This window comes from Agelaius tricolor, unplaced genomic scaffold (genome assembly GCF_023055355.1).
Source record: "Agelaius tricolor isolate 1412-34295 unplaced genomic scaffold, bAgeTri1.0.p SCAF_41, whole genome shotgun sequence".
Taxonomy (NCBI): domain Eukaryota; kingdom Metazoa; phylum Chordata; class Aves; order Passeriformes; family Icteridae; genus Agelaius; species Agelaius tricolor.
The window spans coordinates 1,343,398-1,367,592 of NW_027269301.1; the positions used below are offsets into that span (position 1 = coordinate 1,343,398).

Below are 24,195 nucleotides of genomic sequence, written 5' to 3' on the forward strand. Positions count from 1 at the left end.
TTTTAGATTTCCCCTTTCCTTATCACACCTGCACATTTCAAGTTTCCAATTTCCCCTTTCCCCATCACCCCTGCACATTTCAGGTGTTCCCTTTCCATATTCACACCTGCACATTTCAGATTTCCAATTTCCCCTTTCCCCATCACCCCTGCACATTTCAGGTGTTCCCTTTCCATATTCACCCCTGCAGATCTGAGATTTCCCCTTTCCCCATCACACCTGCACATTTCAGATTTCCAATTTCCCCTTTCCCCGTCACCCCTGCAGATTTGAGATGTCCCCTTTCCCCATCACCCCTGCACATTTCAGGTGTTCCCTTTCCATATTCACACCTGCAGATTTCAGGTATTCCCTTTCCATATTCACACCTGCAGATTTCAGATTTCCAATTTCCCCTTTCCCCATCACCTCTGCACATTTCAGGTGTTCCCTTTCCATATTCACACCTGCACATTTCAGATTTCCAATTTCCCCTTTCCCCATCACCCCTGCACATTTCAGGTGTTCCCTTTCCATATTCACACCTGCAGATTTCAGATTTCCAATTTCCCCTTTCCCCATCACCCCTGCACATTTCAGGTGTCCCCTTTCCCCATCACACCCAGGCCTCAAGGAGGTGACATCCACTCCAGTTCAGGGAATGGCAGCTCCCTGTCCACTCGAGGGAACATTTAAAAACCTGATTTTCAAGCCCACTGAATGAAACAGGAACAAGCCCTGACAGCTGAGAAATCTGAGTTCCATTTGTCAGCGATGGAGGAGGCAGCAGTGCCACTCCCCAGCACCTCACCACACCTGCCTGAAGGATTACCAGCTACCTAAACACTTCCTTTTGTGCTGCTGTACCCGACAGAATTAATATTTTACACTCTGAGGCACAATAAGGCCGAACACACAGCTCAGAGATTATCCCAAACTTCATTAAATGGGTGTTGACCAAGGATTTTCCAGGTTGCAGCTCAGCCCTGCTCTGACAGCAGCCCCAGGGCTGGGGGGAAGCAGGAGCTGGAAGGAATTACCAGCCAGGAGGGTGGAATTCATTGTGTTTGCCACTGCTGCAGGACCTGCCAGTCACCCTGATTCCTCCTGAGCTGCTGGGGGTGACAGAGCAGAGCTGCCCCTGCTCCTCACTCCGGGGAAATGCTCCTGTCACTGACCCCAGCTCAGCCCAGGAGAGCAAACCCCTCTGGCAGTGTGGGACATGCTGGGTCTTTAGGAAAAAGGAGGAAATGATAGAGCTGAGTTTATGTTTTTAGAAGGTTATATCTCTTTCCCTGAGATATAATTATTATATTATCATCATCATCATCATCATCATCATCATCATCATCATCATCATCCTAAATATCTCCCTGAGGGTCCCTCAGGAGCACATCCGAAGCCAGGGACACAATTCCTGCACACAATTCCTAAATATCTCCCTGAGATTAATAATAATAATAATAATAATAATAATAATAATAATAATAATAATAATAATAATAATAATAATAATAATATCTCCCTGAGGGTCCCTCAGGAGCACACCTTGAGCCAAAGGACACAATTCCTGCTCACAATTCCTGCTCACAATCCCTGCTCACAATTCCCTCCCACAATTCCTGCTCACAATTCCTGCTCACAATTCCTGCTCACAATTCCCTCTCACAATCCCTGCTCACAATTCCTGCTCACAATTCCTGCTCACAATTCCCGTTCACAATTCCCTCTCACAATTCCCTCTCACAATTCCTTCACACAATTCCCTCTCACAATTCCTTCACACAATTCCTGCTCACAATTCCTGCTCACAATTCCCGTTCACAATCCCTGTTCACAATTCCTTCACACAATTCTTGCACACAATTCCCACTCACAATTCCTGCTCACAATCCCTGCTCACAATTCCCTCTCACAATTCCCTCTCACAATTCCTTCACACAATTCCTGCTCACAATCCCTCTCCCAATTCCTTCACACAATTCCTGCTCACAATTCCTGCTCACAATTCCCGCTCACAATTCCTGCTCACAATTCCTTCACACAATTCCCTCACACAATTCCTGCACACAATTCCCGTTCACAATCCCTGCTCACAATTCCTGCACACAATTCTTGCACACAATTCCTGCTTACAATTCCTGCTCACAATTCCCTCTCACAATTCCCAGTCACAATTCCTGCTCACAATTCCTTCACAAAATTCTTGCACACAATTCCCGCTCACAATTCCTGCTCCCAATTCCTTCACACAATTCCCTCTCCCAATTCCCTCTCACAATTCCCCAGTCTCTCCCTGCAGAGGCTGCTGAGGGCCCAGAGCTGCCTCCTGCCCAGGCCAGCTCCCATCAATGGTGAATAAAAGGCTCTGGTCCCAGTGAGCCCGTGCCAGCAGAGACTCTCCAGAGCTGAATCAACATTTGCCTCAGCGGGGGATTTTCAGCTGCTCTATTTAAATGCTGAATTTTCTTTTTCATTTCGATGCTTAACTCATAAAAACTGAATTTATTTGGGTTGGGTGCCGATGGCTGCAAGCACAGCTGCTCACCAGCTCTCTCTGCTTGCTATGTAAATGCATGAGGAGAGGATTTAAAAGCCTTTTCCAACCTGCCCAGCGCTGGGATTTGGGTTTTCTTCCTCTCTTCCTGCTGTGCTGATGCACCCAGGGTGCCCCAAAGCCCAGCACCCTCCCAAAGCAGAGCTGTGGAAACAGTCTCATTCCCTGCTTATAGAGAACTCTCCACTTGGAAAATCCAAACTCTGACAGCATTCCTGAAGCTCTGCCCTTGGAATAACCAAATTCTAACAGCATTCCTGAAGTTCTGCAAGTGGAATAACCAAACTCCAACAGCATTCCTGAAGTTCTGCAATTGGAATAACCAAATTCTAACAGCATTCCTGAAGTACTGCACTTGGAATAACTAAACTCTAACAGCATTCCTGAAGTACTGCACTTGGAATAATCAAACTCCAACAGCATTCCTGAAGATCTGGACCTGGAATAACCAAAGTCTGAGAGTGTTCCTGAAGTTCTGCACCTGGAATCACCAAACTCCAGCAGCATTCCTGAAGCTCTGCAATTAGAATAACCAAACTCTGACAGCATTTCTCAAGTTCTGCACTTGGAATAACCAAACTGACACCATTCCTGAAACTCTGGACCTGGAATAACCAAACTTTGACAGCATTCCTGAAGCTCTGCAATTGGAATAACCAAACTGACAGCATTCCTGAAGTTCTGGACCTGCAATAAACAAACTCTGACAGTGTTCCTGAAATTCTGCAATTAGAATAACCAAACTCTGGCAGCATTCCTGAAGCTCTGGACCTGGAATAACAAAACTTTGACAATGTTCCTAAGTTCTGCACTTGGAATAATCAAATTGACAGCATTCCTGAAGCTCTGCAATTAGAATAACCAAACTCTGACAGCATTCCTGAAGCTCTGGACCTGGAATAACCAAACTCTGACAGCATTCCTGAAGCTCTGGACCTGGAATAACCAAACTTTGACAGCATTCCTGAAGCTCTGGACCTGGAATAACCAAACTCTGACAGCATTCCTGAAGTTCTGGATCTGGAATAACCAAACTTTGACAATGCTCCTAAGTTCTGCACTTAGAGTAATCAAATTGACAGCATTCCTGAAGCTCTGCAATTAGAATAACCAAACTCTGGCAGCATTCCTGAAGCTCTGGACCTGGTGTAACCAAACCCTGCCCCAGGGAGGGGCTCTGGCAGGAGCAGGGGTGGGCTGGAGCCTCCTTCCCCCTCATTTCCAGTTCTCTTGGGTCTCACAAGCACCGACCATTCCCCGCTCTGCCTCTCATGGAACACCAGACCAGCTCCTTTGTCCCAGTCCTTTCCAGCCTTATGTTTCCATCCAGGGCTGCATCCAAGCTCTAATGAAATCAATTCTTGGATCAGAACCAGGGATTCTCTGCCAGCACGGGGGTTTGAAACCCTCAGCACCGCTCAGCACCCACGGAACAAATGAAATAAATCTGGGGATTTTTGAGGAAACCTTTGTGGCTCAGGCATTGCCTGGCCTGTGTTAATCTGTGCTTTAACTCAGAAATAAAGCTGAGTTTATCCCCCCAGCCCAGAGCCAGGCCTGCTCTAACGGGTTTAACCCACTTTCTAAAGACACTGAATTATTTCCAGCAGACTCTTTACCTCGATGAGCCCAGAATTAGCCTGAGCCTTTATGGGACATTTTATTGGCCAAAGCAAATCTGACCTGGTGAGATTTACCAGCTTTATTAGCAGCAATAACAATTTTACTGTCAACAGCAGTAAATCAGGGTTCATTGGGAACTCTACCACTTTTATCTGGAGCAAGCAATTAAAATGTCAGGTTTTCATTGGACATAATTCCTGCCTTCCACAAAAGACAGGCTCCCTGTTTAAGTGGGGAATGTAAAGCTGCCAGTTCAAAGAAATCTAAAATTCTCAGTAAAATTCAATCAGACCGAGGGTGTTTGGGGAGCCACACCTGTGGAGGTTTATTTTGTCTCCAAAGCAGATCCATTTTCCAGAGCACACATTCAGCAATTCCCTGCAATGCACCATCCATTTTCCTGGTAACGAGTGAAAATACCAGAGAGCTGAGGAGAAGGTGGGAGCAGAGATTGCACTGGCAGAGCGAAACCTGCACACAAACCCAGCCACTCACTCTGCCTCATTTTCCTCTCCTCGAGCACTTCTGCCTCACTGCTGGTGCCTCTGCATTTCTCCTCTTTATTTCCAGGGACATCTGCTGCAATCCCTTCTCATTAACTAAAAGCACACATTTCTCTGGGGTTTATTTTCCTTTCCTTCCTTCATTACCAACCCCAGCCACGCTGGGGAAAAGGGGCAAAACCAACTCCTGGGTGATGCAGCAGCTCTCATTCCCCAGAAGGTGCTGCAGGGAACTGCAGGGTGCAATTAAAAATTCAACATTTCCTTGGCTTTTAAAGCCCCTGCAGCAGATTTTTAAACAGGACCCACCCCAAACCTCTCCCTCCAAGAGCAGCCTGGTTATTGCCATTTTAAGGCATCCCCATGGTTTTCCTGTTAAGACCCAGCTCTCATCACAAAAAGCCTGTTTAAAGCGAAGCCAAACCCCACCAAATTATTACTTGCAGCAGATTTTCTCTCCCCAGCAACCATTTATCACAATATTTTTAGGTTTACCTTTTACTTTGCCTTGTTTTTTTTTTTTTTTTTTTTGAGGAGGAAAGTAATTCCTGGGAAAATGTGCAACAATCTGCTTTCAGTTTGAAAGCACGGGGCTTGAAAATCGTCTGAAAACCAGAATTTCCCCACAAAACAGTCCAGAATTTGGATAAAAAGCCACGTTTTTGTAAAGCTAATGAATCAAAACGGGACACTTGAAGCGTTCTGGGGGAGAAGAGCAGCAGCACCAGCACTGCACAGGAGCTGAGCCCTGTGCTGCCCCCATCCCAAAGGTTTTCCCTGAGCCCCTGTGCCCACCCCGAGCTCACCTCGGCGGCGGGGACGCCCTCGGGGGGCCGGCAGTGCAGGACAATCATCCCCTCGATGGGAACCTCCTTGCCCTGGGGGTCTTGCTCGAAGTTCTTCCGTAGATCTGCAGGGTTGGGGGAAAGAATTCATCAGGATTGGCATTCCTTGGATACAAGAATTCATCAGGATTGGCAATCCTTGGATGGAGGAATTCACCAGGATTGGCAATCATTGGATGGAGGAATTCATCAGGATTGGCAATCCTTGGATGCAGGAATTCACCAGGATTGGCAATCCTTGGATGGAGGAATTCATCAGGATTGGCATTTCTTGGATGGAGGAATTCACCAGGATTGGCAATCCTTGGATGGAGGAATTCATCAGGATTGGCATTTCTTGGATGGAGGAATTCACCAGGATTGGCAATCCTTGGATGGAGGAATTCATCAGGACTGGCAATCCTTGGATGGAGGAATTCACCAGGACTGGCAATCCTTGGATGGAGGAATTCACCAGGATTGGCATTCCTTGGATGCAAGAATTCACCAGGACTGGCATTTCTTGGATGCAAGGATTCATCACAATTGGCAATCCTTGGATACAAGAATTCACCAGGATTGGCATTCCTTGGATGGAGGAATTCACCAGGATTGGCAATCCTTGGATGGAGGAATTCATCACAATTGGCATTCCTTGGATGGAGGAATTCACCAGGATTGGCAATCCTTGGATACAAGAATTCATCAGGACTGGCAATCCTTGGATGGAGGAATTCACCAGGATTGGCAATCCTTGGATGGAGGAATTCATCACAATTGGCATTCCTTGGATGGAGGAATTCACCAGGATTGGCAATCCTTGGATACAAGAATTCATCAGGACTGGCAATCCTTGGATGGAGGAATTCACCAGGATTGGCAATCCTTGGATGGAGGAATTCATCACAATTGGCATTCCTTGGATGGAGGAATTCACCAGGATTGGCAATCCTTGGATACAAGAATTCATCACTATTGGCATTTCTTGGATGCAAGAATTCATCAGGATTGGCAATCCTTGGATGCAGGAATTCACCAGGACTGGCTTTCCTTGGATGCAAGATTCACCAGGACTGGCTTTCCTTGGATTCAACAATTAATGACAATTGGCAATCCTTGGATGCAAGAATTCATCAGGTTTGACATTTCTTGGACTCAAGAATTCACCAGGATTGGCATTTCCTGGATGCTGGAATTCACCAGGACTGGCAATCCTTGGATTCAAGAATTCACCAGGACTGAAGAAGCTGACACTGCCCAGTCAGAATCCTGTGTTTGAATGGAATTTATGCATCATGGACGAGGTGTATGAATATGCAACAGGCTGTTGCTTTTAAGGGTTAATCCTCTGTTAACGTGGGTCCTTTTTGGGCTTATTTTGCCCAGAAAGAGGTACCCGGACTGTCCTTAACTCTTTGTTTCTATTGTCTCATATTGTCCTAATCCAAATTGCCCAAATTATTATGACTCTGATGATATTGCTATTTTTATAACCATTTTATTACTATCAAACTTTTAAATTTTTTTAAAAACCAAGTGATTGGCGTTTTGCACACTGCTGGAGGATGTTCCCTCAGGAGCTCTCGTTGCGTTCCCAGTGCCTCAGGCTCCACGGTGGGGATTTACTGACTTCATTCCCTGCCTTGCTCACAGCTGATGAAATACAGCCCTGGCACTGCATTTTCCAAAATGCATTCAGAATTATCTGAGCAAGCTGCTGCCTGCACAAAGATGCTCACAGTGCCTGCACGCTCCTTTCCATGATTCTTTGTTAATGTTGATTTTTTTTCCCCCCCTTCAGACAACCAATTTCTTTTCCAGTGCTCCCTTTAAGAAGGCAATCATTAACAGCTGGGCTGCTCTTGTGCCTACAAATGCCTTTATTAGGGTGAAAAATGGGGCAGGATCCTTTGCTCTGCCTTCCCCACTAGCACAATGAAATACTCACCTGCTTCTTCGGAGAAATATAAAGTGCTGCAACACTGTGGATTTGACTCACAATTCAGAAATATTGGGACAAAATAAAAAAAAAAAAAGGGGATGAAATAGAGCTGCCGGTTCCTCAGAGGGGCTGGGAGAATGTTCTGGCTTCTGCCAGAGCTTGGACCTGCAGGGTCTCACCCCTGATCCTCCCGGGGTGTTCCCCAAGCCATAAATCCCACCCCAGCGCGTTCCTGCCGTGCCTGAGGAGCCCCTTCAGCTCTGCCCCCCGGAATTGCTGCTTTCCCCATCAAACCACTCCACTCTGAGCAGGAAAACAGCCCAGGAAGGGGCAGAGAGGAGCTCAGCTCCCACACAAAGCTCCAGGCCGAGGTCAAGAGCCTCTCCAGAGCACTCTGGGGTTAATGGGGTCTTGGGGAGAATTGCTCCCACAGTGAGGGGTTGAAAAGCCCCAGCGCACGGCGCCTCCTGCTCCTGCTCACGCTGAGCCTGGCTCAAATTGCCATTTTGTGGGGCTGGGAAATCACAGCGCGGAGAAAAGTCAATAAAAATTCAATTCAGATAAAGGTCCTTTCAGCTGGGCAATGCAGGGGAATTATTGGCTCAGTGTTATGACAGTTAATGCAGTGAAATAAAAAATTGAATTTACACGTATTTAGACATTCAGACTGAATCAGCCAACAAAAAAAAAAAAAAAAATCCGCCGTTAATGAAATGAAGGTTTTCTTACACTGTCCTTTTACTTCTGACAAATGTTTGTTTTATCCTGTTAAATGTTTACCCTGGTAAAAGACACCTTTTTATATTGCCAGGAGCTGCTGGAGCACTCCCTGGAAAGTCTGGCTTCGGGTTCTCCCTTTGCTGCTGCCCCCCTCTCCCAGGGAATGTTCCTCCCAGCTTTCAGCAGGCTGCACCCCCTTTCCCAGGAGAGGAAAGGCAAGATCTGACAAGGGAGCTCCAAGGAAAAGGGCTCAGCAAGAAAGGGGGAAGCAATCCCTGAATTCTCCTCTGGCAGGGGCAGTGTCAGGCTCGGGTTCTGCCAGGAAAACACCCCAGGTCTGATTCCAGGAATGGGATGAGGCTTGGAGCAGCTCCTGGTCACAGCTGTGTCTGGGGTTGTGTCCCTGCTGTACTTCTGGCTGTGGGGCATTTGGAACATTTCCCTTTTTGCAGCTCCCAGGGACAGTTTTATGTTTGGGGTCCAGTCCCTGCTGTCCTTCTGACTGTGGGGCATTTGGAACATTCCCTTTTGCAGCTCCCAGTGACAATTTTGTGTTTGGGGTCCTGTCCCTGCTGTCCCTCTGGCTATGGGGCATTTGGAGCATTTCCCTTTTTGCAGCTCCCAGTGACAGTTTTGGAGCATTTCCCTTTTTGCAGCCCCCAGTAACAGTTTTATGTTTGGGGTCCTGTCCCTGCTGTCCCTCTGGCTGTGGGGCATTTGGAGCATTTCCCTTTTTGCAGCTCCCAGTGACAATTTTGTGTTTTGGGTCGTGTCTCTGCTGTCCCTCTGGCTGTAGGGCATTTGGAACATTTCCCTTTTTGCAGCCCCCAGTAACAGTTTTATGTTTGGGGTCCTGTCCCTGCTGTCCCTCTGGCTGTGGGGCATTTGGAGCGTTTCCCTTTTTGCACCTCCCAGTGACAGTTTTGGAGCATTTCCTTTTTGCAGCTCCAGCAGTGTCTGTGAGTGGTGCGTGATGCCCCCACAGCACCTCAAGGACATGAGGAGAGGAAGATCCCCCCCATCCTCCCCAGAGTCCCCATGGACAGCAGCTCCATGGTTTGTTCCCTGCCAAGGCCAGCTCAGGGCCCTGCAGGGTTCCCAAGGCAGCCTGGCTCTCTTTGGGATGCCTTTATCCCAAGAAGGAAGGGAAGGTGTTTTTCCCTCTGCTGACACCTGTGATTCCGGCAGGGACAGAGGGGCCTGACCACATCCAGTTGTGTTTAACCCCAAAAGCAGCATTCCCACCCCTCAAAGCTCCAGAGGGTTTCAGCCGGGTGTACTCATTGTAATTAACCCCAAAAGCAGCGTTCCCATCCCCAGAAGGGCAGGTTTATTTACTGTATTTAACCCCAAAAGCAGCATTCCCATCCCCAGAAGGGCACGGTTTATTTACTGTATTTCACCCCAAAAGCCCCAGAAGGTTTATTTTCTGTATTTCACCCCAAAAGCAGCGTTCCCAGCCCCAGAAGGGCAGGGTTTATTTACTGTATTTCACCCCGAAAGCCCCAGAATGTTTATTTTCTGTATTTCACCCCAAAAGCAGCGTTCCCAGCCCCAGAAGAGCAGGGTTTATTTTCTGTGTTTCACCCCAAAAGCAGCATTCCCATCCCCAGAAGGGCAGGGTTAATTTACTGTATTTAACCCCAAAAGCAGCATTCCCATCCCCGGAAGGGCAGGGTTTATTTTCTGTATTTCACCCCAAAAGCAGCGTTCCCAGCCCCAGAAGGGCAGGTTTATTTTCTGTGTTTCACCCCAAAAGCAGCGTTCCCACCTCTCAAAGCCCCAGAAGGGCAGGGTTTATTTACTGTATTTAACCCCAAAAGCAGCATTCCCACCCCTCAAAGCCCCAGAAGGTTTATTTTCTGTGTTTCACCCCAAAAGCAGCGTCCCCAGCCCCAGGAGGTTTATTTTCTGTGTTTCACCCCAAAAGCAGCGTCTCCAGCCCCAGGAGGTTTATTTTCTGTATTTCACCCCAAAAGCAGCATTCCCAGCCCCAGGAGGTTTATTTTCATTATTTCACCCCAAAAGCAGCGTCCCCAGCCCCAGAAGGGCAGGTTTATTTTCATTATTTCACCCCAAAAGCAGCGTCCCCAGCCCCAGAAGGGCAGGCTGTACTCACAGGCGATGCGCACCGACGCCTTCCTGCTCTTGGAGGTGCCCAGGTGGCTCCAGGCCACGCACTGGCACCAGTAATCCTCAGGGCCATGGAAATCCTCCACCTGCTGCCTTGTCACGTTGATGGAGACCTCCCTCACCTTCAGCCCTGAGCGGGGAGAGGCAGAGAATCAAATCAGCAGGGTCACAAAGCTGTCCTTTGATCAACAATGCCACCGTCACATGTTCTGAAAAATCCTCCTTGCCCAGGGTTTCTTCTCCTGGGAAGCTGAGAAACCTCAGAGAAAAAAAAATGAAAACAATAATTCTCTGATTTGCTTCTCCTGTGTTTTGCTGCTCTGGAATGTGGTTGGAGATTGTTTATCCAACATGTGAATTGTTTTTACTTAATGACCAATCACAGTCAGGCTGTGTCGGACTCTGGAAGGAGTTACGAGTTTTCATTATCATTCTTTGTATCATTATCATTCTGTCTGTATCCTTTCCCTATTCTTTAGTATAGTTTTAGTATAGTATTCTTTAATATAATATAATATAATGTAATGTAATGTAATATAATATAATATAATATAATATAATATAATATAATATAATATAATATAATATAATGATAATATAATGTAATATAATGTAATATAATATAATATAATAATATGATATGATATAATATAATATAATAATAAATTAGCCTTCTAAGAACACGGAGTCAGATTCATCAATTCCTCCTTCATCCTGGGGACACAGCAAATACCACACTTTTCAATCAAGGCAAAGCCTTAATTACTTGCACAATGATGCAGTGCCACTAATTAAATTCTGTAAGATGAGCAGGTCATAGTGCACTGGGTTCCAGGAATTGCCCCTGTCACCGTGATATTTGATGCAAAATCCCTTCACCAGGATTTCTTCTTCTGGCAAGATGAGAAGCTTCAGCTTCTCCATATTTTGTTCTTCTGGAATGTGATTTGGAGAATTGTTTACCCAGTATGTGAATTGTTTTAATTTAATGACCAATCCCAGTCCAGCTGTGGCAGGACTCTGGCCAGTCACGAGTTTTTATTATTTATTCCTGTCTATTATTGTTTTATTATTTATTCTTGTCTGATGTCTCCTTTCTTTTTCTTTAGTATCGTTTTAGTATATCAATATAATATAATATAATATAATATAATATAATGTAATGTAATGTAATATAATGTAATGTAATGAATATAAATAATATAATATAAATAATATAATATAAATATTATAATATAAATAATATAATATAATATAATATAATATAATATAATATAATACAATATAATATAATATACCAGCCTTTTGAGAACTTAGAGTCAATTCTCATCCCTCACCTCGTCCTGGGGACCCTCACAACACCACAACACGCCCCCACCATGATCTTTGCAACTCTTCCCTCAAAATCCTCGTCCCTGGTGCCTCCTTCACCCAGAATGTTTGTCTGGACTCCATCCCAGTACACTAAAAATGTCTTTAAAGGACATCTCCATGCCTTTGCAAACCTGTGGCCCCTCAGACCAGAGACCAGAGGTAAATCCCAGACTCCAGGATCCTCCCACACCTTTTCCTGTGGCACCCCTGGGATGTTCCCCAGACCTGCAGCCACCTCGGCATGGCAGCCTTGGGAGGGGAAATCCAACCCAAACCTGGCACTGGGAACCATTTGAAAGAGTCAGAAAAACATGAAACGAAAATAGAAAACATTCAGGCCTTGTTCTTCCTCCTCTCTCCTCCAGCACAGTCCCCAGGCAGTTATTTCCCCTCCACTGGAAATGGAGGCAAACCCAATCTCACCGTATTTCATGCCTGCGGAGTTTATAAAGCAGCAAGGATTCTAAACCTGAACTCCATAAAAATTGGCTTCCACTTAATCTCAGGCATCATTAACAGCTGGGCAGCCCCTCCTCAAAGGCACTGGGAAGTCACAGTGCTCCTCTGGCAAGAGGAGGGACAGGGTTCACTGGGGATGCTCCAAGAGGGGAAGCTCAGACAAGCTTTAAATCCTGTACAAAAATACAGAATATTTGATACTTTTCCAGCAACAGCAATAGGGGATTTTTACTTCTTTTCATGAAGCCTGGCTTACAATGAAACCCAAAGACAGGGACAAACCCTCGACAGCTCCCCAAGTTGTCTCCAGAATCCCTTCAGTGCCTCAAATATTTATTCCCGTGCAACAAACAAGCACAGGTTTCCTGGCTGCTTTTTGTTTTCCCCCCGTGTTGATGCCATTTTTAACAAAACTGTTTACAAACCCTCCCTTTATTTCCTGACACGGAGACAACAAACCCTGAGGAACAAAGGCTCTGCCAGAGCCCCTGCCAGGAAAATGCACCCCCTGAACGAAACCATCCTTGCTCTGCCAGCCAAAAATCCTCGGATTCTGGCATGAAAACGTTCTGCAGAGTGATCTGTCCAGGTTTAAGGTAAGAGAAGCTCCAGGGAGCTCCCTCAGAGGGGGCTGGAGAGCTGGGACAGAGCAGGGGTGCCCTGGCTGAGGGTTTGGGATCCCATTCCCACCAGGAGCAGCTTCCTGGGGGCAAACCCTCCCTGGATTGTGCAGAGCACCCCCAGGCCCTGCTCCCTTCCCTCCTGGGGATTTTGGGAAGCAGCAAAGACAGGCAGAGGTGTGGGAGCTGCCCCTGCTCACCACGACAGGATTTTGATACCGAACAAGAAAAAGTCATCACTCGATGATGGATTTTGGAGAAGCTGAAGCCATTTCTTGGCTCCGGGGTGCTGCAAATTTCTGAGCAGGCGTCAGTGAATTCAGGCATTTACAGCTCCAGATTTATTAAGGTGGAATATTCTCCAGCCCAGCTCTTCCTTTCATTGACACGGCGTTTAATTAATCTATAAATCAGCCTGTATTTAATGTGGCAAACAAAGAGCACACACGGTTTGGGGAAGCTGGTGGTTCAGCGTTTTGAGAATGGGCCAGGTAGGAATTCAGGTCCGCTTAAAGGTCTCCCAATTCACCCATTGACAAAATAAATGCATCCAAAACTGCAGAATCTCGGAATTGTTGGGGCTGGACGGGACCTCTGGAGAGCACGGGGTCTTTGGGGGAAGTTGTGCTTTGTTTATGGAGAAAGTGCAGCTATTTCCATTTGTTTTAGGAATAATGACACAGAGCAAACCTATTGGGAGGAGAGGAATATTCTCCATTTATCACCCCTGTATTTCACCAGTGTTAGGAAAATGAATCCACAAACACCAGAGGTTTGTGTCCAAAAAGGAGACAGAGGAGTCCTTTGACTTTATTCCAATCAAGGCAGAGGCCATGGGGCATCCCCTGGGGTCTCTCAGAGTTTTGGAGGATGCAGCCTCCCTTTTTATCCCAATTTCCAGCCACATTTCCCTTCTCTCTTTCCCCATTTCTGAGGTACTTGAGAGGTTCAGACTCCCCAGAACACCTGATCCCAAAGATTCCCCTCTAATGTATAACCCTCCCTTTCAAATTTTAATTCTTACAGAATTTAGGGGGTTTCCCCCATTTCTGAGGTGCTTGAGAGGTTCAGACTCCCCAGAACACCTGCTGCCAAAGATTCCCCTCTAATGTATAACATTCCTTTTAATTTTTAATTCTTACAGAATTTAGGGGTTTTCCCCATTGTTTCTTTCATATTTCGATGTCTAATTTTGTTTATCAGCAAACCTAAAGTTGATTTGTAAGAGCAAATCTCTTTTTCCATTCATCAATCAGTGGAATCCTTCCCATTGTTTCTTTTATCTCCCAGCGCTGGTTTTATCTATCAGCAGCCCCACAGCTTGTTTGGAAAGACAAATCCGCTATTCCTCTCAACCAACAAACACATCCACCTCCCCTCTGCACCTCGGGAACCACCGGGAAAATCCTTCATGGGGAGTGACAGCGGGTGAAAAATCCCTGCAAATCAAAGCAGGCACCTCGTAAAGCACCGCGACATTTTACCTGCGCCTCCAATAACTCCAATAAGCACTGCGAGCCCGACCCTTTAAATTATTGTGCAAATTAGAACCATCATCTTTTGTTTTACAGTAGAGCCGTGCAGAATATCAAGTGCTGGCTGTGGCACTGAAATGCTAATGGGCTCTGCTGGATGCTGGAGCTGCACAGACCCGGTGCTGGCAGCCGATGAATAATTGCTCTCCGTGTACTAAACACAACGGAGCTGCAGAGAACTTCGGCATTTGTCAGCTTTATTTGTTTAAATGAGAAAAACACTGACAGCAGTTATTGCTGTAATCCTTCCAGCTATCAGACAAGGAAACTCTGCGAGCCGGGCTGAGCCTCTGCTCAACCCCAACCTGAAATAGCCAGGCAGGTTCTGGAGCGTGCAGGAAATGCAGCAGAGGGAAATTAATCAGCCCTTAATTACCACACTTTCATCACAGCAGCATCCACGAGATTGGTCTCCCTTGGTGAGGCAGAGCACGGAGAGAACAAAGTCCCTGCTCTGCCACGCTGGGGAATAAACAGGAAAAGCAGAGGCCGAGCAGCAAAACCACCACAGGGACACTCCGGGTAAAGCCTTCCAGACATGCCCAGAGTCCTGCAGAACCCTCCCTGTCCTGCTGCTCCTGCTCACAGACACTCCTGGGCCACTCTGAGGCCTTTATTCTCCTCATGTAAAATGCTCCAGACATTCTCAGAGTCCTGCAGAACCCTCCCTGTCCTGCTGCTCCTGCTCACAGACACTCTGAGGCCTTTATTCCCCTCCTGTAAAATGTTCAAGGCATCCTCAGAGTCCTGCAGAACCCTCCCTGTCCTGCTGCTCCTGCTCACAGACACTCCTGGGCTGCTCTGAGGCCTTTATTCCCCTCATGTAAAATGTTCCAGACATCCCCAGAGTCCTGCAGAACCCTCCCTGTCCTGCTGCTTGGGCTCACAGACACTCCTGGGCCACTCTGAGGCCTTTATTCCTCTCATGTAAAACCTTCCAGACATGCCCAGAGTCCTGCAGAACCCTCCCTGTCCTGCTCACAGACACTCCTGGGCCACTCTGAGGCCTTTATTCCTCTCATGTAAAACCTTCCAGACATGCCCAGAGTCCTGCAGAACCCTCCCTGTCCTGCTGCTCCTGCTCACAGACACTCCTGGCTTGGTCTGAGGCCTTTATTCCCCTCATGTAAAATGTTCCAGACATCCCCAGAGTCCTGCAGAACCCTCCCTGTCCTGCTGCTCCTGCTCACAGACACTCTCAGGCCTTTATTCCCCTCCTGTAAAATGTTCAAGGCATCCTCAGAGTCCTGCAGAACCCTCCCTGTCCTGCTGCTCCTGCTCACAGACACTCCTGGGCTGCTCTGAGGCCTTTATTCCCCTCCTGTAAAATGTTCCAGACATCCCCAGAGTCCTGCAGAACCCTCCCTGTCCTGCTGCTCCTGCTCACAGACACTCCTGGGCCACTCTGAGGCCTTTATTCCCCTCATGTAAAACCTTCCAGACATCCCCAGAGTCCTGCAGAACCCTCCCTGTCCTGCTGCTTGGGCTCACAGACACTCCTGGGCTGCTCTGAGGCCTTTATTAATTTCCTATAAAACCTTCCAGACGTCCCCAGAGTCCTGCAGAACCCTCCCTGTCCTGCTCACAGACACTCCTGGGCCGCTCTGAGGCCTTTATTGCTCTCCTGTAAAACCTTCCAGACATCTTTAGAATCCTGCAAAACCCTCCCTGTCCTGCTCAAAGACACTCCTGGGCCACTCTGAGGCCTTTATTCCTCTCCTGTAAAACCAAAATCATGGAAATCTGGGCTCTGTGCCCATCATGGTGCCAGAGCCACCTGTGGGGAGTCCCAGCCCTGGGACACCCCGAGTGCCACCGCAGCCCCTGTGCCAGGAGCTCGGACACTTTCCCTCCTTCCAGCACCAAAACTCCTCCAGCCTGGGGCTCTGGGTGCTGTTTCTCACCACTCCTCCCCAACCTCTGGGGATTTTGATGCCTCACAAGCAGTGGAAACATGCAGAGGCTCAGACCCTGTCAGTGCAGCGAGGGCCCAGAAGCCCCTTTTACCAAAATCCCCGCTTTTGGCACCAATCCCAGAGCAGTTTTCCCAGCTGGAGCAGACCCAGGCTGTGCCTGGGGACAGACTCAGCTGTGCCCCAGACCAGACTCCAGAAACTGCCCATGAATGCCAAAAACCCCAGCAGCTGCTGGCCCCTGGAGGCTGAGCGAGAGTTCCAAAGGAATTCCTGGCTATGGATGGGATCCTGGTGACAGAATTCCCCTCAGTGCTGCCTCTCTCTGCATTTCTGTGCCCTGAGGACCCTTCTGGGAACACCAGGACACTGCCCTGCAGTGGGGTTTGGGTTCCAATGCCAAAAACTCCAACAGCTGCTGCTCTGAAGGCTGAGGCAGAGTTCTAAAGGAATTCCTGGCTATGGATGGGATGCTGGTGACAGAATTCCCCTCAGTGCTGCCTCTCTCTGCATTTTGCACTCTGAGGATCCACCTGGGCACTGCCCTGCAGTGGGTTTTGGGCTCCAGACATGTGAATGCCAAAAACCCCAACAGGTCCTACTCCCCAGATGCTGAGTGAGAGTTCCAAAGGAATTCCAGAGGAATCCCTGATGGGATCCTGCTGTCAGAATTCCCCTCAGTGCTGCCTCTCTCTGCATTTTTGTGCCCTGAGGACCCTTCTGGGAGCACCTGGGCGCTGCCCTGCAGTGGGGTTTGGGTCCAGAGCTTTGGGGCATCTCCAGCCCTGCAGCGTTTCTCTGGTGAGGGGGTGTGAAAAATGTGTATTTTATGATTGGCTTTTCGCAAATATTCAAATGAATATTATATGTGTTGTGTTAGAAAGTGATGCTGTATTAATTCTCTTAAGTAATGTATTAAATATAGTTTTAGGTTATAACATAATGTTAAAATAGAAACTGTGCTATGTAAGATACTTTTTTTAAAGAAAGGACTCGCAGTGAGATAGCAGCCACCTCAGTCTTTCAGAGAAAAAGAATTTATTGCTCCCTTATCAGGAGAAATGAACTTCTTCCCACCTTGCTCATGTTAGGATTCAGAGGAAGAAGCTGACACTGCCCAGACAGAATCCTGTGTTGGAATGGAATTTATGCACCATGGATGAGGTGTATAAATATGCAACAGGCTATTGCTTTTAAGGGTTAATCCTCTGTTAACGTGGGTCCTTTTCCAGGCTTATTTTGCCCAGAAAAAGAGGGCAAAAGTGGAAGACCCAGACGTCTGTAACTCTTTGTTTCTATTGTCTCATATTGTCCTAATCAAAATTGTCCAAAATTTTCTTACTCTAACTATATTGCTATTTTTATAACCATTTTATTACAATTAAACTTTTAAAATTTAAAAACCCAAGTGATTGGCGTTTTTCACAGGGGAGCTGGCCAGATGAATTTTCTCCCAGCCCAAACCCTGCCCTGCTGCTCCGTGTCTCAAACCCCAACGTTACTGATGCCATTTAAACCCCACCTCGTGTTACCAATCTTGGTTTGTTCTGTTATTAACCCAAAGCTTAGAAAACATAATTGCAGCACTCACAGAGAGATTTTCTGTAACCATATGGAAGGAAAGCTTTTAGGGACGACATTTCTCCCATATTGATTCAGCAGTGCCTTTAGAAGTAAAGGTTATGCCTATTAAATTATTTCTGAAAAGGTAACTGCGAAAATTAAAATTCATTCAGATTAGCATTTGCAAAAAAAAAGAAAAAAAAAACCCTTAATACGAAACTTCTTCAGAATGTGTCACTTCAAAAGAATGCCAAGCACTACTTTAAGAGGTGTAACTTCTTTTTAAATGGCATTTTTGCCTCTAAAAAAAGGAATTTCTTGTGTTGCTGGAGAAGGTGTTGTACACAGAGCGCTGCTGCCAAGGCTGGGGGTTGCCTAGCAATGCTGGGAGGGGAGAGGGGAGAAAGCAATAACAGCCAGAATTGTGGAGCCACAGCATCAAATTGCTCTGCAATAGTTACCAGCTGAATGAGAGGAGCTGATAAAATCTCCTGATCACTCCCAAATCTCTCCCTTGTCCTTCTTTTCCCTTCCACACCCACTTGGCACTGTGGATTTCTCCCTGCTCAGGTTATTCCCAGCTCAATTCCTGCCCTGGCTGGGGCTGGGGGCAAACCCCAGTGTCCAACCCAATAAAAATCCCATAAAAACTGGGGCTGGGGCCAAACCCAGCAGGAATCCCACAAAAACTGGGGCTGGGGGCAAACCCCAGGGTCCAACCCAATAAAAATCCCATAAAAACTGGGGCTGGGGACAAACCCAGCAGGAATTCCATAAAAACAGGGACTGGGGGCAAACCCCAGCATCCAACCCAATAAAAATCCCATAAAAACTGGGGCTGGGGCCAAACCCAGCAGGAATCCCCCAAAAACTGGGGCTGGGGGCAAACCTCAGGGTCCAACCCAACAAAAATCCCGTAGGAACTGGGGCTGGAGGGAAACTCCAGTGTCCAAGCCAGCAGGAATCCCATAAAAACTGGGACTGGGGGAATGTCAGGATCCAGCTCAGCAGGAATTCCATAAAAGCTGGGGTGGTGGGGAAACCCCAGGGTCCAATCCAACAAAAATCTCATAAGAACTGGGGCTGGGGGCAAACCCAGCAGGAATCCCACAAAACTGGGGCTGGGGGCAAACTCTGGGGTCCAACGCATCAGGAATTCCATAAAAGCTGGGACTGGGAGGAAGCCCCAGGCTCCAACCCAACAAAAATCTCATAAATCTGGGATTGGGGGGGAACCCCAGGATCCAACACAGCAAGAATCCCCTAAAAACTGGGGCTGGGGACAAACCCAGCAGGAATCCCCTGAAAACTGGGCCTGGGGGAAAACTCCAGGGTCCAATCCAACAAAAATCTCGTAAAAACTGGGGCTGGGGGGAACCCCAGGATCCAACACAGCAGGAATCCCATAAAAACTGGGGCTGGGGACAAACCTAGCAGGAATCCCACAAAAACTGGGGCGGGGGGGAAATTCCAGGCTCCAACCCAGGAGGAATGCAACAAAAATGAGTTTCCCTGTTCCCAGCTGCTCCTCATCTGGGGCAGCTCCTCTGCCCCAGGAGCAGCTCAGGCTCACCTGGGGACAGCTCCTGCTCACCTGGGAGCGGCTCCTGTTCACCTGGGGCAGCTCCTGCTCACCCAGGAGTGGCTCCTGCTCACCTGGGGGCAGCTCTTCTGTCCCAGGAGTGGCTCCTGCTCACCTGGGGCAGCCCCTGCTCACCTGGGGGCAGCTTCTACTCACGTGGGATCAGCTACTCTGTCCCAGGAGCAGCTCCTGCTCACCTGGGGGCACCTCTTGCTCACCCAGGAGTGGCTCCTGCTCAATTAGGATCAGCTACTCTGTCCCAGGAGTGGTTCCTGCTCACCTGGGGGCAGGTCTTGCTCACCTGGGGCAGCTCCTGCTCACCTGGGAGCAGCTACTCTGTCCCAGGAGCGGCTCCTGCTCACCTGGGGCACCTCCTGTTCACCCAGGAGTGGTTCCTGCTCACCTGGGGCAGTTCCTGCTCACCTGGGGTCAGATCCTCTGTCCCAGGAGCAGCTCCTGCTCACCTGGGAGCACCTCTTGCTCACCCAGGAGTGGCTCCTGCTCACTTCAGGGCAGCTCCTGCTCACCTGGGAGCAGCCCCTGCTCACCTGGGGCAGCTCCTGCTCACTTCAGGGCAGCTCCTGCTCACCTGGGAGCAGCCCCTGCTCACCTGGGAGCAGCTCCTCTTGTCCCAGGAGCGGCTCCTGCTCACCTGGGGCAGCTCCTGTTCACCCAGGGGTGGTTCCTGCTCACCTGGGGCAGCTCCTCCTCCCCTGAGAGCAGCCCCTGCTCACCCAGGAGTGGCTCCTGCTCACCTGGGATCAGCTCATCTGTCCCAGGAGCAGCTCCTGCTCACCTGGGGACAGCTCCTCCTCACCTGAGATCAGCCCCTGCTCACCTGGGAGCAGCCCCTGCTCACCTGGGGACAGCCCCTGCTCACCTGGGGCAGCTCCTGCTCACTTCAGGGCAGCTCCTGCTCACCTGGGGCACCTTCTGCTCACCCAGTGGCGGTTCCTGCTCACCTGGGAGCACCTCCTGCTCACCCAGTGGCGGTTCCTGCTCACCTGGGAGCACCTCCTGCTCACCCAGGGGTGGTTCCTGCTCACCTGGGAGCAGCCCCTGCTCACCTGGGGACAGCCCCTGCTCACCTGAGAGCAGCCCCTGCTCACCTGTGGCCTCGTCCAGGCTCTCGTGGGACACGTGCTCGTTCTGGTGCACCCACTCCCCGTTGCACTTGAAGAAGATCTGCATGGCGGGCACGGCCCTGCAGCGCAGCACGATGGGGTTGCTCTTGATGATGTAGGAATCGTCGGGCTCCTCCAGGAAATGGGGCAGCGTCCCCGGGGCCGAGGGCAGGGACTCGGGCAGGGCCTCGCTGTTCTCATGTCCTGAAAGGCAACCAGAGGAAAAATCCCATTTTTCATGGTTCTTCAAGCATCTCGTTTTATTGCGGGAGGGAAAAAGCAACTTTGGGGTTTATTTAGGATTGGTTTTACTCCAGGTTTTACTTAGGATTGGTTTTCCTCAGGATGGGTTTTACTCTGGGTTTTATTTAGGATGGGCTTTACTCCGGGTTTTATTTAGGATGGGTTTTACTCCAGATTTTATTTAGGATCAGCTTTACTCTGGATTTTATTTAGGATCAGTTTTCCTCTGGGTTTTATTTAGGATCGGTTTTCCTCAGGATCAGTTTTACTCCAGGTTTTATTTAGGATCGGTTTTCTTCTGGGTTTTCTTTAGGATTGGTTTTCCTCAGGATCCGTTTTACTCTGGGTTTTCTTTAGGATGAGTTTTACTCTGGGTTTTATTTAGGATGGGTTTTTCCTCCAGGTTTATTTAGGATCAGTTTTACTCCAGGAGCGCTTGCAGAGCTGCCTGGTTGGGCTTTGAAAGGACACACACACACACACACATGGAAGAAAAAAAATCAAATAATTGAAGTGTAAGGGCTGCCAAATGCCACAAACCAGCACCAAAACCACCAGAAAACAGGCGGGGACCTGAGGGTTCAGAAGCTGCAGGATGAATGAATGTGAATGAGAAGTTTTCAGCGCTTCTCCACATCCTCAGCTGCCATCAGGGGCTCAATCCCCAGGTCCCTCAATTCCCAAATTCCAGAGGCTCTGGAGCAGAGGCTTTGCCTTTGGAGCAGCTCCCAGGTCCCTCAATTCCCAAATTCCAGAGGCCCTGGAGCAGAGGCTTTGCCTTTGGAGCAGCTCCCAGGTCCCTCAATTCCCAAATTCCAGAGGCTCTGGAGCAGAGGCTTTGCCTTTGGAACAGCTCCCAGGTCCCTCAGTTCCCAAATTCCAGAGGCCCTGGAGCAGAGGCTTTGCCTTTGGAACAGCTCCCACCCTGTCCAACCCTCGTTGCTGCTGTCAAACCCAGGAAATTCCCATTGATCTCCGGCAGTGCTGAATTCATTTCAGCACTTTGTCGGTTTTTGGCGGAAATTCAGGGGGGAAGCGACAAAACGTGGGTGAGAAAGGATTGATTCCTGCAGGGAGAGCGGAGAGCACAGCCAGGGGGAGAACAGGACACGTGTGGGGATGGAGAGAGCCAGGAGGGAACGGCACGAGGAGCTGGGATGGAACCCAGAGCAAGGAAATTAAGGCAGACGAGAGGGAGGCTGTGAAGGAAAACTGAACCCCTAAAGTGTCACCAGGATATTCTCTGGAAAATCCTCTTTGCTCAGGAATTTCTCTCCTGGGAAGCTGAGAAGCCTCAGAGAGGAATGAAAACAAGAATTGTCTGATTTGCTTCTCCTGTGTTTGGCTGCTTTGGGATGTGGCTTGGACACTGTTTAGCAGCAGGTGAATGCTTGATTGGTTCCATGTGAATTGTTTTTAATTAATGACCAATCACCATCAGCTGTGTTGGACTCTGAGGAGTCTCAGTCATGAGTTTTTATTATTTATCCTTGTTAAGTTTTCTGATGTATCCTTTCTCTTTCTTTAGTACAGTTTTAGTATAGCATTCTACAATATAATATAATGTAAAGTAATGTAATGTAATATAATATAATGGAATGGAATGGAATGTAGTATAATATAATGTAATGTAGTATAATATAATAAATATAATTAATATAATATAATATAATGTAATGTAGTATAATATAATGTAATGTAGTATAATATAATATAATATAATATAATATAATATAATATAATATAATATAATATAATATATTATAATATAATATAATATAATATAATATAATATAATATAATATAATATAATATATTTTTATATAATAATGATTAATTTTATAATTTTATATAAAATACATAATGAATAGAATAGAATAGAATAGAATAGAATATATCAGCCTTCTGAGAACATGGAGTCAGATTCTCATCTCTCACCTCGCCCTGGGGGCCCTCACAAACACCACATTCCCATGTCTAGGAGGTGACAGAAGAATGAGAACGTTCTTTAATTTCTATTAAATCCTGGGGGGCATTCTTTTATTTCTATTAAATCCTGGGGACAGTCTTTTATTTCTATTAAATCCTGGGGGGCATTCTTTTATTTCTATTAAATCCTGGGAGCCGTCCCTCAGCACGCAGCTCTGGGTGTGCAAACACTCCCCCAGCCACCCTCAAACGACTGCAGCGCTTTCAGCCTCACAACAAAACCCCATCACAGCTTCCAGTGTTTCACTCCCTAAAGCTGATGCCAATTTCCATCTTGTCAATCTAGGTCCCTGCAGGCTTCACTCAGTCCGAGTTTTGTAGGAAAGAACAAAAATGTTGTCAGATTTTGGAGCATGGGAACTCCCGTGTTGCCACCACGGCTCCAGCGGCCCTGGAGTGGAGGGGGAGCTGCAGCCGTGAGGATCCCCCAGCTGGAGAACTCCTGGTGACCCTGAATTATTCCACTGAATTTGCTATTTAGGGCAAGGCACGGAGGAGGAAATCCCAGCCCCACAAAGCCCAGGGCGGATTTCTCCTGGCAGGTTGTGGCTGGAATGTGGGGTCTGGGTTTTTTGGGGTGTCAGGGAGATTTTGGGGCTGGCAGTGGCTCCGTCCCCATGAAAACCTCTCACATAGGACACGAAATAAATTGATGCAGACATTATGCCAGCCTGGTTTTTTAAGGTTTTCTAAGCTTTCTGATGTTGGCATTCTTGCAGTGAACTTTCTCACACACTTTCTGTAAATAACTCATTGTTTTGCATTCTTTTATAAAAGAAGAGAAATTTGATGGGCTGTTGGTCTGTCCAGTGTCATTGGAGAGGTGGTTCTGTCACCCTCCAATCCACTGCCACTCTTGGAAAATTATAAATGTTGGAGTCAGAAAATAAACTTGCATTTTTCTTCACCTTGAGAGCAGCGGTGTGAGCTTGTGTTCTTCCGTGTCCTATGGCAACAACACTGGAATTTCCAAGGTAAAAAGAAGGGAAGTTTAATTTCTGACTCCAACATTTATAAACTTTCAAAAGTGACAGTGGAGGGTGAAAGTGCCACCCCTCCAATGACACTGGACAAACCAACAGAGCATTGAATTTCTCCTCCTCCAGAAAAGAATGCAAAAGAATAATTATTTACATAAAAATGCGTGAAAAAGTTCTTTCCAAGAATGTAAACAGCAGAAGGCTTAGAAGAACTTAGAAGAACAAAGCAACACATGGCCAGGTAAACCCAGGTGAAACTTTTCCCTTCAGCATTTTCCTTGGGAAATCTGGCCAGGTAAACCCAGGTGAATCTTTTCCCTTTGATATTTTCCTTTGGAAATCCAACCAGGTAAACCCAGGTGAATCTTTTCCCTTCAGCATTTTCCTTGGGAAATCTGGCCAGGTAAACCCAGGTGAATCTTTTCCTTTAGAAATCCAACCAGGTAAACCCAGGTGAATCTTTTCCCTTTGACATTTTCCTTTAGAAATCCAGCCAGGTAAACCCAGGTGAAACTTTTCCCTTTGACATTTT

The 24,195-nt window shown here is 47.6% G+C and overlaps 1 protein-coding gene across 8 annotated transcripts in view; it reads right to left on the minus strand.

Annotated features, from left to right (window-relative positions):
• UNC5D (unc-5 netrin receptor D) overlaps window positions 1–24,195 on the minus strand; it is a 113,677-nt gene that overhangs the window by 59,987 nt on the left and 29,495 nt on the right. For all 8 annotated transcript variants that reach the window (XM_071454819.1, XM_071454818.1, XM_071454813.1 and 5 more), the window contains exons 2-4: window positions 20,437–20,655; window positions 10,268–10,411; window positions 5,469–5,572 (exon numbers count right to left, since the gene is read on the minus strand). In XM_071454819.1, the coding sequence (XP_071310920.1) occupies window positions 5,469–5,572; window positions 10,268–10,411; window positions 20,437–20,655 (467 nt within the window). The remainder of the gene's footprint in view (window positions 1–5,468; window positions 5,573–10,267; window positions 10,412–20,436; window positions 20,656–24,195) is intronic.